Raw genomic sequence first — 13,996 nt, 5'->3', positions numbered from 1 at the left:
AGCCAACCAAGTGAACAACACTCTCCAGGGGTAGGCGTATCGATATCCAAGTCTACCATAAAGAGAAGACTGCATGAAAGTAAATACAGAGGGTGCGCTGCTAGGTGCAAGCCATTCATAAGCCTCAAGAATAGAAAGGCTTGACTGGACTTTGCTAAAGAACATCTAAAAAAGCCAGCACAGTTCTGGAAAAAGATTCTTTAGTCAGGTAAAACCAAGATCAATCTCTACCAGAATGATGGCAAGAAAAAAGTATGTAGAAGGCGCGGAACAGCTCATTATCCAAAGCATACCACATCATCTGTAAAACACGGTGGAGGCAGTGTGATGGCTTGGGCGTGCATGGCTGCCAGTGGCACTGGGACACTATTGTTTATTGATGATTTGACATAGGACAGGTGTTCAGAGACAAAATGTCTGCTCAAATCCAGCTAAATGTAGTCAAACTGATTGGGCGGCATTTCATGATACAGATGGACAGTGAACCAAAACATATAGCCAAAGCAATTAAGAAGTGGAAAATTCTTGAATGGCCAAGTCAGTCGCCTGATCTTAACCCAGTTGAGCATGCATTTCACTTGTTGAAGACTAAACTTCGGACAGAAAGGCCCACAAACAAGCAGCAACTGAAAGCTTCTGCAGTAAAGGCCTGGCCTGGCCTGTGTGGTGCAAGCCCTGCCTGCATACAAGACTACCTGGACTTTTTAAATCCTATATTATTTCTTTATATTTCAAAATTGCTGTTGTAGGCTGCATCATATTTTATGATTTTATATTTTTTTCTTTTTATATTTATATCTTTTGGATTATATTGTCCTTGTATGTTGCACCAATACTTCCAAAACAATTTTCTAGTGCACATTAGTGTACCTAGCCAATACAATTAATATTAATTCTAATACTAATGTATTTGGAGTAAGTTGAAATATATAACTAAAAAAAAAACATGTGGCTTTCATTCTCCAATTTGTAATTGTCAGCTAACAGATCTGGGGGATGCACGAGGAAAACCCGAGTACCTGGAGCCGACATGGACACAATGTACAAATCTCACATAGATAACGACTTCGTACGGAATTAGAGTTCAGCATGCTGTAATAGCATTAAAGTAAATACAGAATATAATTTATTTTTAGCTCATGATGTAACTTAATCTCTATACAAGATCTTCGACAACTATAACCCATGTTGGTTTTAGGAAACGGGATAACTTAAAGATAAACATTTATCATCATATTGCAGTACCTTTTATGTTATTTGAAATTAAAGAAAACAACCGCATGTCGTCGCTCTCCCGAAACAGTCACACCTTGAATTGACATTTTCAAATTTGGCGCTGGAATGTGACGTCATATTTAAGCGTCACGCATCGCGTTCAGTGGCGCGGGTTTGATAATATTGGTGGTACACGGTGCTGATCGGGTTGTGATACTCTTCACTTTGAAATAAGTTACAAATACACATATATATTTTAAAGTGTCCATTTAATTTCTAATCACCGCAAGTTTAGAGGACGGTGTTTGCAAGATAAGTAATCTAAAATGTTTCAACAAAGAACTCCTGTGGGGGCATCACGTAAGTCAGTGACCACGCCGGGTTTACAAGTCGGCGGTCGAAAAAGTCTTACAGCCTCGGGGTCGCCTGGTATATTTTCCCCAATACGCAGGAGCGCAGTTCCTGCAAGGTAGGTGTAATGTCTATTTTTATAAGTTTTATTACACGTCATACTGTATTTCTTCTGTTTACATAAGGGTATATGCTCATTAGACGTTTTACCGTGAAATGTCATTTATTGTGTTGTGGAACAGTTTACGTTAATATTTATTGACCGCTAACACTTTACATATTAACATCAAGACAAATCTCATAGTGTCCTGTTTTGCTCCCTTTCCTTACCATTTAGGTCTCTTATTAGTCTTTCACTAGCAACGTCGTTTCCGATTTCGATTGCAGTAGTGTCGTACCTGTGTCAAATATTAATTACGGAAATAGGTGCTAAGAGACACGGTTGTTCGTGTGACTTCTTTTAAATTATACAATATAAGTTTATTTTCCTAAAAGGCATGGATTTGTCAGCAGGTTTTTTAAAGCGTAAGGTATCGCATTAAAAACACCGCCAATGAGCTCAGCCATCCATCATAACTTAAATAATTATAATTATGATTATATAATTATGAAATAATTTAGAAAACATTCATGCTAGGTGTTTTTGGCGTGTTCAGTGACACAGCTGATTTGAGAAATATAGATATATTACTTACATGTAAAAGGATATTTGGTAGTGCAGTAAAAAAATTGCTGTCGAATTCTGATTCTATACATTGGCATAGCTAGTACATTGGGACCCCCAATGTAATACTAAGGAAAAGAGCTATAAAGACAAAAAGGGAAAACAAAGTTTAATAAAATGTAGGTACATTTTACTTGAATGTTCAGTTTCTTTTAAATATGTTTTGGAATGTCATATATTTGATTTTTTTTTTGTAAAAAGTTTGACATTGTAATTTACATTATTTCAGAAACAGGCCATTTAAAATATTAGGTAAATCATTTGTAGGTTATTTATTTCTTTGAAGGGACATTTAATGCAATGTAATTAAAGCAACTGCAGCATGGACTTTTTTATTGAGTGAATACCACAGGGAGATGTGGACATTTAATACTGTATGCTTTCATTAATATGTATGGTAATATTAATGACAGAAATAATGCATTGATTGCATGCCAGATGACACTGGTATTTGGTGTGTATTTAGTGAGGAAGACAACTGAAGGCCTGAAAGGTGTTTTGTATCTCAAGCTACAGACTCTGTCTTTATCTGCTTATGCATTTGTACATTTGGGCCTTCCCTTTCTTTTTCAATCCTGGTTAGACATTGTTAGCCTTTTCTTTCAAGACAATTATTTACATCTTTGTATGAAATCTTAAGTTTCATGGCAATCTTTTAAATGGGATAACCTTCAGAACTGAAATTTAGAAATGCCAGTATGTTGAAACCCAAGTGAAAAGACTAACAGGTTTCAGTGGTTCTTATGCATTTAGAAATTATCTTGTAAACAAGACAAAGTACAAGATAAGGGAGATTACCATTAGGACACTGAAGGAATGCTGCTGAAAATTATGTCTTGGAGTCACATGTTAATAATAAGTTAAAAATCAGTAATTTCAAGCAGTAATAGCCATTATAAATATTGGAAATGATTTGTCTATATTTTAAAATCAATTTTTATCAAAAACATGAAAGTTTCTGGGTGGCCCTAAACATTTGACAAATAGTGTATCAGGTCAATTATTATTTTCTGTATTTGATATGAGTGATTTAGAGTTGTAAAAATGTAACTATAATCTCACACAAACTAGAAAATCCTTGTCAATCATTGTTTCATGTTAACTGTTCTCATAAATGTTAAGTCACAAAGGAAAAGTAATTATACATTCATGTTAGTTAAATTTTGTAGAATTCCTTGATGTGACTTGATTTTTTTTTTTTTGCATCTTCCAGTTTCAAAAGAGAGAATTGCCGTCCGTGATAGTAGTAGTAGTTGTAGTAATTTTGCAAACCTAATTAACAAGAAAACAGAAATCTTAATTATTGGCAAAATGCATTTAGTGAGGTTTTAGGAATAAACTTGATCCATTAGGCTAAAAAGTCAAGATGGAGATAAAGAATTTAGGGGTAGTTGGCTCTGACCTAAATTTTAAATCACATATTAATCAAATTACCAGTTTATCGGGACAGAATTTTTTCACCCAAGGAATATAGCAAAAATTAGATCACTTATAATTTTGCAAGATACTGATTAATTAGTTCATGCTTTTGGTTTTAGTCGTCTAGATTACTGTAACACACTCCTTTCAGGATTACCCAAGAAAGACATTAGTCGGTTACAACTAGCGCAGAATGCAGCTGCCAGAATCATAACTAGGAAAAGAAAATCTGAGTTTTGATGTCATTACATTGGTTAATCATGCCATTCAAAACTGAGTTTAAAATACTGCTAATAGTTTATAAAGCCTTGAATATTTTCGCTCCATCCTATATTTTAGAATGCTTATCACCTTACATTCCAAATCGTAACCTTAGATCTTTCAGTGTCTGCTCATAATTCCAAGAGCTAAACTTAAAAGAAGTGGTGAGGCAGCCTTCTGCTGTTAAGCACCTAAAATCTGGAATAGGTTACTGATTAAAATTTGCCAGGCTAGTATGGTGGAGCATTAAAAAAAAAAAAACTGCTAAAAACCCATTGTTTTAACATGGATTTCTCATATCTACATTTTAGTGTATCCTTATTATTCTGTAAGTAACATTGCATTAACATTTTCATCAAGGCTCCACAATCTATACTAATTCCTACTGTTCTCTGCTGTTCTTTTCTCATTTTTCACCACCTGATCAATGCACCATGCACTTCCTACTTTGATGAATTGAAGGCAGTACCCCAGATGTCCATATGACCATCCTCAAATTCTTTCATGAGAAGCCTGAAAACCATTAGGAATGATTTAAATAATTTCTTTTAGGCAGAATGTCCAATGGGAGCTGGGCAGTCTCTTGGCCTTGGAACCCTGCAGATTATTTTTTCTCCAGCCCATCTAGAGGTTTTTTTTTTTTAAATAATGTCCTCCTGGCCATCTGACCTTACTTTATTTTTGCTACTTAGTATTGCCTAATCTCATTTTTGTTTCATATAAACTTTTGTTTCTTCATCTTGTAAAGCACTTTGAGCTTCACCATTGAAAATATGGTATGAAAACGTACTATACAAATAAATGTTGTTGTTGATTAATAGCTGCGTCACTTTTGAGCTTTTTGAGAAAAGTTGATTTTTAGCATGGTGGCTGTTGGATCTAATGTCGCTATTCAAGTATAATTCAAACTTATTTAAAAAAAGTCCTATTTGATCGCAAAAGTTGACATTTGTTTGTTTTACCTGCATTAATTTTGGCATTGAGTTATTCCACATGCGCTGTACAACGCTGCAGTATTATGCGGGTATTTTTTTGAACTTTACTTCCAGATTCAGTAATTTCATAATTTTGAATGGTTATTTTTACCTACATTAGTAACACTTATGTTGTGAAGGGGTCTTGCTTTGTTTTTTTCCCTCAATCCCACAAGTGTACTTTGAGCAATTTTTCTAAACGCTTTTCTGGTGCCCGGAAAGTATCATTTTGCGTCTAATTCTGTCCCACTCACTTGTAAATTTAAGTATTAAACAACAGTCATGGATCCAAGACCTTCTCATGGAAGCAATTAAAAAATAACTCATTCTGATTTCTTTTATGACAATGCTTTAAAATCCACACTTTAAAGAGCCAACACGCTGTGTCCTTAAATTAGTCTTTGTCTTATATTGCTGCCTATTTGGAACTCCATGCCTAAAACAGTGAGATGTAATGAAAAATATTCAGGCCACTTGTATGACAATGTTGCTACATCTTTAAAGTTCAAAAAAGTAGATAGATTGTGTGGACCCTGACTTGATTCTGTGATGATCCCATTAGTCACATGGGAGGCGATTTGTTTTTTTTGGGGTCAGTCCACAGGTGCCGACGAGCTTTTTATTTAAAATACTAGCAACTTGGCACGTGCTACGCTGCGCGCTGGATGACCACAGTTGAAGGACTCAATCGTCAGAACCTCTCGTCGGGTGTCTCATTGGCATGCTTTTGCCTCTTTCTTTCGTGATCACGGTGTAATCTGTCTTCTCTGTAGGGGTTTCAGTTGCCTTTCGTTGTGCGGCAGAGACGCGTCGTTGAGCTAATCTGTGTAAATTCTGAGTGTCCATTTCTTGCGAGCGGCTGTCACGCCTTTGCCTTTTTACTTCGTTGATCACACTGTAAAAATAAAAGTAAAGGGGAAAGAACGGAGGTGGGTAAGCAGGAATTCTGAGAGGGAACGGACTGGGGCTTTTCTACGGGGCGGCTATACAGCCAAAAGGAATGCGGACCCGGACACCGCGCTGGGCTTTTATTATACAGATCATGATAGTAACTGTACATTTCCACTGCCCATTCACTTCTGTTTCCAGCGATTGGTTCATAGTGTGCATTGTTGCAATATTATTTTTCTTGGTGGTTTATTAAATTACGGATTTTTTCAAATGTTCTTTTTTTTCCCTGTGCTTAAAACTCATTAGAAGAAGTGCGTTCAGCCAGCGTTGGTAGCGCTACAGCACAAACTATTGTAGTGTTAGTTTTCTCTGTTGTTCAAGGTTTTCTCAGTGTTATTCAATGTTTTTACATTTAGTTTACGATTACACTGTGCATTCTGTGGTTTAATTATCTATATTTGTGCTTAAAAAAATATATATTTACATACAGTTTGTATGGTGTAGAACGAATTAATTGTATTTACGTGCAATCCTACGGGGGAAATTGATTCGGTTCACGACCAAATCGGTTTGCGACCAGAGTTTTGGAACGAATTATGGTCGTGAACCGAGGTTCTACTGTATTAATGTTTATGGTGCTCCACTGATATGAATGACAAATGCAATACATATTATTACTAAAATTGTTTGTAATGCACCATCTTTTGGAATGACTGGTTCGTTGCAACCAAACAGACACACAGACAGACACACTTATCCTTTTATTAAGGCGGATTATTAGATTTTGTGTTACAATTTTTCTCTTTATCACTTTTTACTTTTTTCATCTGTGCTAGTGGTCCATCGAAATCGATTTCTTAAAATAATGGCTTGTATTTGTACCATTTTTTTTTTTTTTGTAAGCTTTTGTTTTGTGATAATTACACACCTATTTGGAGATTAATCATTATTAGTACAATAACTAACTATTATGCCAAAACATCAATATTTTAGAATGGACTTGGAATAGTTAAATTGTTTGTTTAAATAGCAGTTAGATTGGTCTATTCTAATCCAAAAAAATCTATACAAAATCAAACTGATCTAAAAAGAATGTTAAAATGTTTTTTGGTATGGTAGTTTAAGACACTTTCCTAAAGTTACATTGTATCTAGTCATGACCTTATTAGTAATGCTGTTGGAATCCTTTGAACATTAACTACAGAAAGCTGAATGAAATTATTTTATTTTATTTACAGGGGCAATCTCACAAGGACACAAAATTCTGCTGTCCGTGAAACTTTACATTTTGATGTTCATACTTTTGGATCTGCACTTCCAGTCAAAGTTCTGGAAACTCTGGCAGTGGTTGATGGTAGGTGTTTTAATTTATTTTTGAGAAGATACAAGCAAGTAACATGTTTACAATTCCTTCATTGTCAATGTCACAGGAAACAATGCAGCTTGTAGCAACGAGACATCAATGTTTTATAAAGCAATGAAAAAGCAATTTACAATCAAAGTGTTATAAAGGTGTGTATCAAGCTTCTTAATCATTGATTAAAATATTCAATTTTACCTTTCTGGTTTTGCCACCAAGGCTTACAAATAAGAGTTCTCAAATCATAAAATTTAATATAAAAATAAAAAACAATCAATCACACTACTCAAATCCTGATCGGTGCTCTGTTGCTTTAAATGCGTATTGTGAAGGACAGCCAGGTCCCATGCCTGGCAGGGGCGCCCCTGCTGCTTATGTTCCGGGGTAGCCACCATGGGCAGTCCAGTACCTCCCCTGGGACGCTTGGTGGCAGCCTCCATGGCTGACGGTGATTCCCCAACCACCCGCAGGGCTCTATTGTGAGATAGAGTCCTCCACAGCCTGGTTGGAGGCTCGGATGGCCGCTAGGGGGAGCTGCATGGGCTCAGCAGCCTGGCTGGACAAATCTTCAGCCCCACCCGGAGGTGCAATTAGGACCAGGTGGTCAAGCACCTGGAACACTTCCGGGTGGGTTATAAAAAGGGCCAGCCACCACCACTCGAAGAGCCAGAGTTGGGAGGAAGGAGATGAAGCTTGGGAAGGAGTGGTGGTAAAAGAAGAAAGGTGGTGTTGCTGTGTATTGGACTGGTGTTTTGTGGGACTGTGTATTGCCTGTGGGTCACGGGGAAGACGTGCGCCCACGGGTGAAGAAAAATAAAGTCTTTGTGTTTTTATACGTGCCTCTGTGTCGGGTCAGGCGCCTATATTGCGCCTTTGTTACAGTATTTACTTCTGATTTTTATTTTTTTTTGTGCACAGATGTACATAACAGAAATGTACAATTTGGTGCACAGTAAAAGTGGGCTTTAGGCAAAAGTTAACCACCATATTTGGTATTACGCAGTTGTGTGTGTATGAGGAATAATGTGAGCTAACAAGTTAACCTTACCTCATTTACTGTGTTTTATATAAAACTGCACTCATCCTCCTGACCATGTGTACGGTACTTCATAGAGAAACGTCACGTATGGTGAGCATGTACGGTGAGAGTGTGGAGTACATAAAATAAATTTTCTGAAGCTCTCTGTGCACTCTTTCAAGTTTTCTAAACATCCTCAATAGGAAAAGTGATGCCAAGGTAATAACATGAAACTATAACTGATCTATGAATCAGGGCTGTGGAATCTGAGACAATTTTGGGTCAGGGTCAGTGTCGGCAAAAATGTACCGACTCCGACTCCTAATAAATTTAAATTGTAATGAAAAAAAAATACAGAAAATTCAAATGTCACATTTCACAAACAATAGTCATAATTAAGTATTTCACTGATGTAAGAATAAAGCCCAGTGCATGGTTGTGTTACTACTAGTGTGAAGTTCAGCTGAGCTATTATACTATGGTACATTACAAAAAGTGTTTTCATTTTATTTCAGATATAATGTGTTTAACAAGTTAATTTGAGTGTAAACAAGTGCAATGGTATAGGTGGAGGTGTGTGCTATGGCCTGATGTGTGTTCAAGGGTTCTTGTCTTTTGTTTAAACTGGCCAATACGGTAGAGAGTCGGCTTCCTAGCCAATAGTTCTGTGGTTAAATGACATGTATGTTGCCTTTCTTCAATCAATCAACCTGTAAAATATATTAGCATATTAAATACAGAGGTGACAGAGTCGGGGAGTCAGAGTCAGAAGTACTGTCTCCACAGCCCTGCTATTAACTCTGCCTTTTTAGCCTCGGAAAAAGATCATGATGACATTTAAAATGTCTTGTGAGCACTGGAATTCTTGAAGTTTAAAGAAATATTCCACAAAAAATATGCAGGAATCATATCTTTCCTGGAAATTAAATAACTGTTAATAATACTGTATTTTAACACAAAATGCAAACATTTTGACTTTTTGACTGTGGAAAATGACTAGTAAGATACACTGAATCAAACAGTTTGGCGGTTTTTCCACTTTCTGAGTTTACCTCCAGCGAGAGGCCAAGAGCTGGAGTGGCAACTGTGCAATTCTCCAGACAGTAATGTCTGACTAATGTGGAAAATTGGAAGAAAACTCCGATTTTGTATTGGAATTAAGATATGAGGGGGAACCCAAGAATACCCAAAATCAGTAATAGCACAGGGGTAGGATATAGTTATTGGATACACTGCTAGGTATCATGTGCCTAGAGCAGGGGTGCCTAATATGTCGATCGTGATTGACCGGTAGATCGGAAAGGTAGTGCAGGTAGATCGCATTGCATTAAAAAAAAATGTTTTTAAACGTTAGCCTATATATCCTCCATATGGCATTTGCCACTTGATTGACATACAGGGCAGCCAGTCTGAGATCTCTTTTCTTCTAAAACACTGGTCGTCCCGCATGCATAATCAAATGCGCGAGCTACTGCAAAACTCTGGCTGTGATCTAGTTAGCCTTCCAATTTATATTGACTAAAGAAGGGATTTAAAAATAAAATTGTTTGGAGAGGGTATGGGCTGGATGTGGAATTGGAAGAGGATTTTTTTTCTCACAATGTCACAATCGAAGTGCGTTTGTCTTATCTGTCAATCTATCATTGCTATTCCAAAGAAGGAAAATGTGGAAAGGTACTTTTGAACTGTTCATAAAAACTATGAAATTGACTTCCTTCCGAAAAGCAATCTGAGAAAGAAAGGAGAGGGAACCAAAATTGTAGTTAATCGGACAGCCGTCATTTTTTAGTTGGCTGAATTCAAAAACAAAGTCAGATGCACTGAAGCATCGTTCCGGGTGAGTCACTCGATTATTAAGCATAAGAAGTCCTTCCAAGATGGAGAGATGTAAAAGATGCCTTCGTTGAGACAGATGGCTAGGAAGAAATTCCTACTGTGATTTCAAGACCTCTGGCTGGAGAAAAAGGAGTTTCTCCTTGTCATTAAACATGCAGAATACTAGCACCTTAATAACGATTAATGGCCACTAGACTTGGCATTTTTTTCCGATCTGACCAACATGTTGAATGAGCTTAATTTATAGCTGCAAGGAAAAGAGAACTCCATGGTCAATATGATTAGCTCAGTTAATGCTTTCAAATGAAAAATGCAACATCTGTCCTCAAAGCTGCAGCACCTTTATTTGGGTAACATCCAAAACCTTGCGTTAGAGCTGCAGACGCAATGGAAGGCGTGTGTGCAACTTGACTGCATTCGCGACACAGAGCAGATTGAAAATTGCCTGTCGGACTTTGACAGACGGTTTCAAGACTCGGCTTTGCTTGAGCCAATCACTACATTTAAGTGCTATCCATTTAGAGAAGATGTTAAGGGTGATTCACCCACATCAAATATTGCAACACTGTTTCACCTAAAACTCCTCTACAGTGGAGGATGAGGTTTTGACACTACAGGATGACATTCATCTGAAGTCTGGGGCTCTTGGACAGTTTTGGAACTTACTCACAGAGGAAAAGCACCCAAACATGAAGAAATGTGCTACCTCCTTGACTGCATTATATATAGCATTTTTAATGTAGGTAGATAATTTCGACCTGGTCATTTTAAAAGTAGCTCGCAAGCCGAAATAGTGTGGGCACCACTGGCCTAGAAGGTGGTTGATCCGTTCACCAAGTAGAATTTTGCTGTATTGACCAAATACATGTTTCTGGCATTTATTTATTTTCCTTCAAGTTATCAAGAAAGATTTTGAAGAGACAATGGTCATTTTTTTTTTTTTTTGACAGTGACAGACTTGCTCATAAAGAGTGTATTCCCTGTGAACAGAATGTTGATCAGTAATGTTACACTGAAGTGCTGAGGCATCTATGGTAAAGTATCAGGAAAAATTTGTTTGGAGCAGTGGTGCATTCAGGATGTGTTTTACTCCATGATTGCACATTTGAGCACACCGCATTGTCAGTAAGAGAGTTTTTGATCCAAAACAATGAGATTATTATTTTGAATCTCTTGTATTCACCAGATTTTGCTCTCTCTGACTTTTTTGTTTATGACATTAAAATCTAGACTGATGAGAAGATTTGCTATCATGGAAGAAATATAGGGAAAAAATGCAGGAGACTTCAGCCACTCTTGACAAAAAATGAGTACAGCAAATGTTATCAAAAATGTGTCTTGACTTAGTGCTTTTTTGGGACTTGCGGACTCCTAACAAAAATGCCCACTAGAGGTGAAAACAGTCAAACCTGGCTAGTAACAAGGGCAAACACTTAACTTTTTTTTTTCTTTACATAAAGTTTTACTTCTAGATAAAAATGCTCTGAAACAAAAGTAAGCTCCTTAGAGCATAAACGGCAAAATGAAGTTGCCTTAATCAAAACGAAATCCAAACAAACAAGGTTCCAATACAGAAAAGAGCTTGAAAATTCAGGAAATCCAATAGCAGTGGTCTATAAAATATATATATGTATGTATACTGCTCAAAAGAATTAAAGGAACACTTTTTAATCAGAGTATAGCATAAAGTCAATGAAACTTATGGGATATTAATCTGGTCAGTTAAGTTAAGTAGTCACTCTGATTTTTGGGGCGTCTTTGAATTCAGGGCTCTGTAGGTTGATCATTTTCATTTCCATCAAAAGATGTGGCATCCTTTCGTTCCTGACACATTACCCAGTCTATATCAGTATAGATATCCAGGAAGATTTCTTTTTCCCATTGAGATCTGATGTGTTTTCAAAGTGTTCCTTTAATTTTTTTGAGCAGTTTATATGCATACATACATACATACACACACTAAGGTTGGGCGGTATCCAAATTTTTATACCGTCAAACCTCCTCCCTATTTTACCTCGGTATACGGTATTACCATAATTTAATAAAAAAAATTGTGACGTAAGGGTCAGACAGCGTCACCAAACTGTTGGCTTGTGCCTAAACTGTTTAGAAACTGAATATCAAACACTAATACTGAAACAATAACAAAATAACATGCAGAACAATATTAACAACTTTTATTAGCAACAAATAGCAGTTAAGTGCAAATACAACAAACAGAATTAAATTAACATAAACATCCAGAACAGTTTTCGCGCGGAGACGCGCATACTAATCAATTAAATTAAATCACACCGCCTGAACAACTTTTAATAACCAAGAAGAGCAGCTTATAAAAAAGTGCAAGTAGACCCACAACAGTCAACTAGAGTTGAATTAACATAAACATCATCCATATTATAAGAAGTAGTCCTAAACAAAAACTTCTTTCCAGTGTTCTTTTCAATATTGTTTTTAATGTAAACTAAATAAAAATACCTGAATCAATTAAATACATAAAAATAAACACAGTGCGAATAGGAATGAATGGCAAGTGGCATCAATCTAGTCAAGATTTTTCGCTAGAAAAACCAGTATGTTTACTTTGTCCGGCTTTAACAGGGCATGTTGTGGACCAACAACTTTACCTGCGGTGCTGAAAACCTGCTCCGATGGTGTGCTTGTGGCACAGACGCACAGGTACTTTTGTGCCATTCGCGACATCTGGGGAAAACGCCCGGCAGCATTTTTCCACCAGAGAAGTGGGTCCTCGTCTCCTTGAGTAACTGGCTCCAAACAGTAGGCTGTTATTTCAGCTCTGACTCGTCCTCTATGGTGCCGATGCCGACGGGACCTGCCATTGCATCAGATTTTTTTTTGCAGCATACTTCCCAGAGTCATCTTTTTTCGTGAGGGTGCAAGTTGCGCCTCTCCCTCTTCCACTCTGATGGCCACTGGACCTGCTGCCTCTAAGCTCACAATCTGTCTGTAATTCAGCCTTGGTCTCAGCCAATGCGTTGTCATCCGTCTCATATCCTCCACGGTAACGAGGGTCGAGGAAAGTGCATTTTTGCAATATTTTGCGCAATGAATTGGATTCATACTTGGCCTCCAGCTTTGTTAGAATTCCAGTTTTGATTGACTTTGTTAGGTGGAGGTCATTTTCTGACGCAGCCAACACATTGTCCCTGCAGAGCTGTAGTATGGGGAGGATACAGGAACTGGTCACAATTTTCTCCTGACAAAATATCAGTGAAGTCACCGACTGGTTTCAGTGCTTCGTGAACAGCTTTCAAGACGTCCATGTCCTGCCAGGTCAGGGACAGGCTGCTCCTTCTGTCATCAGACAGGACGTGTCTGATCGCGTGGGCCTGCTGGAGGATGCGCTCCACCATTGCCAGTTTAGAGCCCCAGTGAGTTGCGCAGTCCTGCCGGCGGGTAGATGGATGAATTAATTAATGAATGATGAATAAACGATTAAATGAATGAATAGGCCTAAATAAACGAATGAATGAATGAATAAATAGGCCTAAATAAATGAATGAATGCATAAGTAAATAAGTCCATTAATGTATATTATTCCATTTGGTCAAATTTGCATGCACATTTATTTTAGGCTAAATAAGTCCCTTATGCACATCAAGCCTGCATTTATTTGATAAAAAATACAGGAAAAAAAATACAATTTAAAAAATGGTTTTCTATTTTAATATAGCCTACTTTTCAATATAATTTATTTATTTGATGCAAATATATATGCCCCTTTTTTTATATTTGAGCCCCTGCCCCTGAGGAACTTTGCACGTTTTATGCTTACCGTTATGAGACTATGTTTTGGGAGTCCCAAGTCCACTTGCTTCTTGTGGAGTTCATGCTTACTTTGCCAGCTGTGTGAAAAGGTCCCAACAATATTACGGCATAGTCTGAGGGCGCGCTCGGTTTTTTGCCTCTGGTCATGCAATCCATTT

At 37.3% G+C, this 13,996-nt stretch overlaps 1 protein-coding gene across 1 annotated transcript in view; it reads left to right on the top strand.

Moving 5' to 3' along the window:
* The first annotated feature begins 1,374 nt into the window (after window positions 1-1,374).
* nup133 (nucleoporin 133) overlaps window positions 1,375-13,996 on the top strand; it is a 185,862-nt gene continuing 173,240 nt past the window's right edge. The window contains exons 1-2 of the mRNA XM_039748252.1: window positions 1,375-1,684; window positions 7,074-7,189. Coding sequence (XP_039604186.1) covers window positions 1,542-1,684; window positions 7,074-7,189 — 259 coding nt within the window. The 5' untranslated portion in view covers window positions 1,375-1,541. The remainder of the gene's footprint in view (window positions 1,685-7,073; window positions 7,190-13,996) is intronic.

The sequence above is a fragment of the Polypterus senegalus genome, chromosome 3, assembly GCF_016835505.1.
Source record: "Polypterus senegalus isolate Bchr_013 chromosome 3, ASM1683550v1, whole genome shotgun sequence".
NCBI classification, from domain to species: domain Eukaryota; kingdom Metazoa; phylum Chordata; class Cladistia; order Polypteriformes; family Polypteridae; genus Polypterus; species Polypterus senegalus.
Note: the sequence above shows the minus strand (reverse complement) of the source record. Positions and strands in the feature narration are given on the sequence as shown.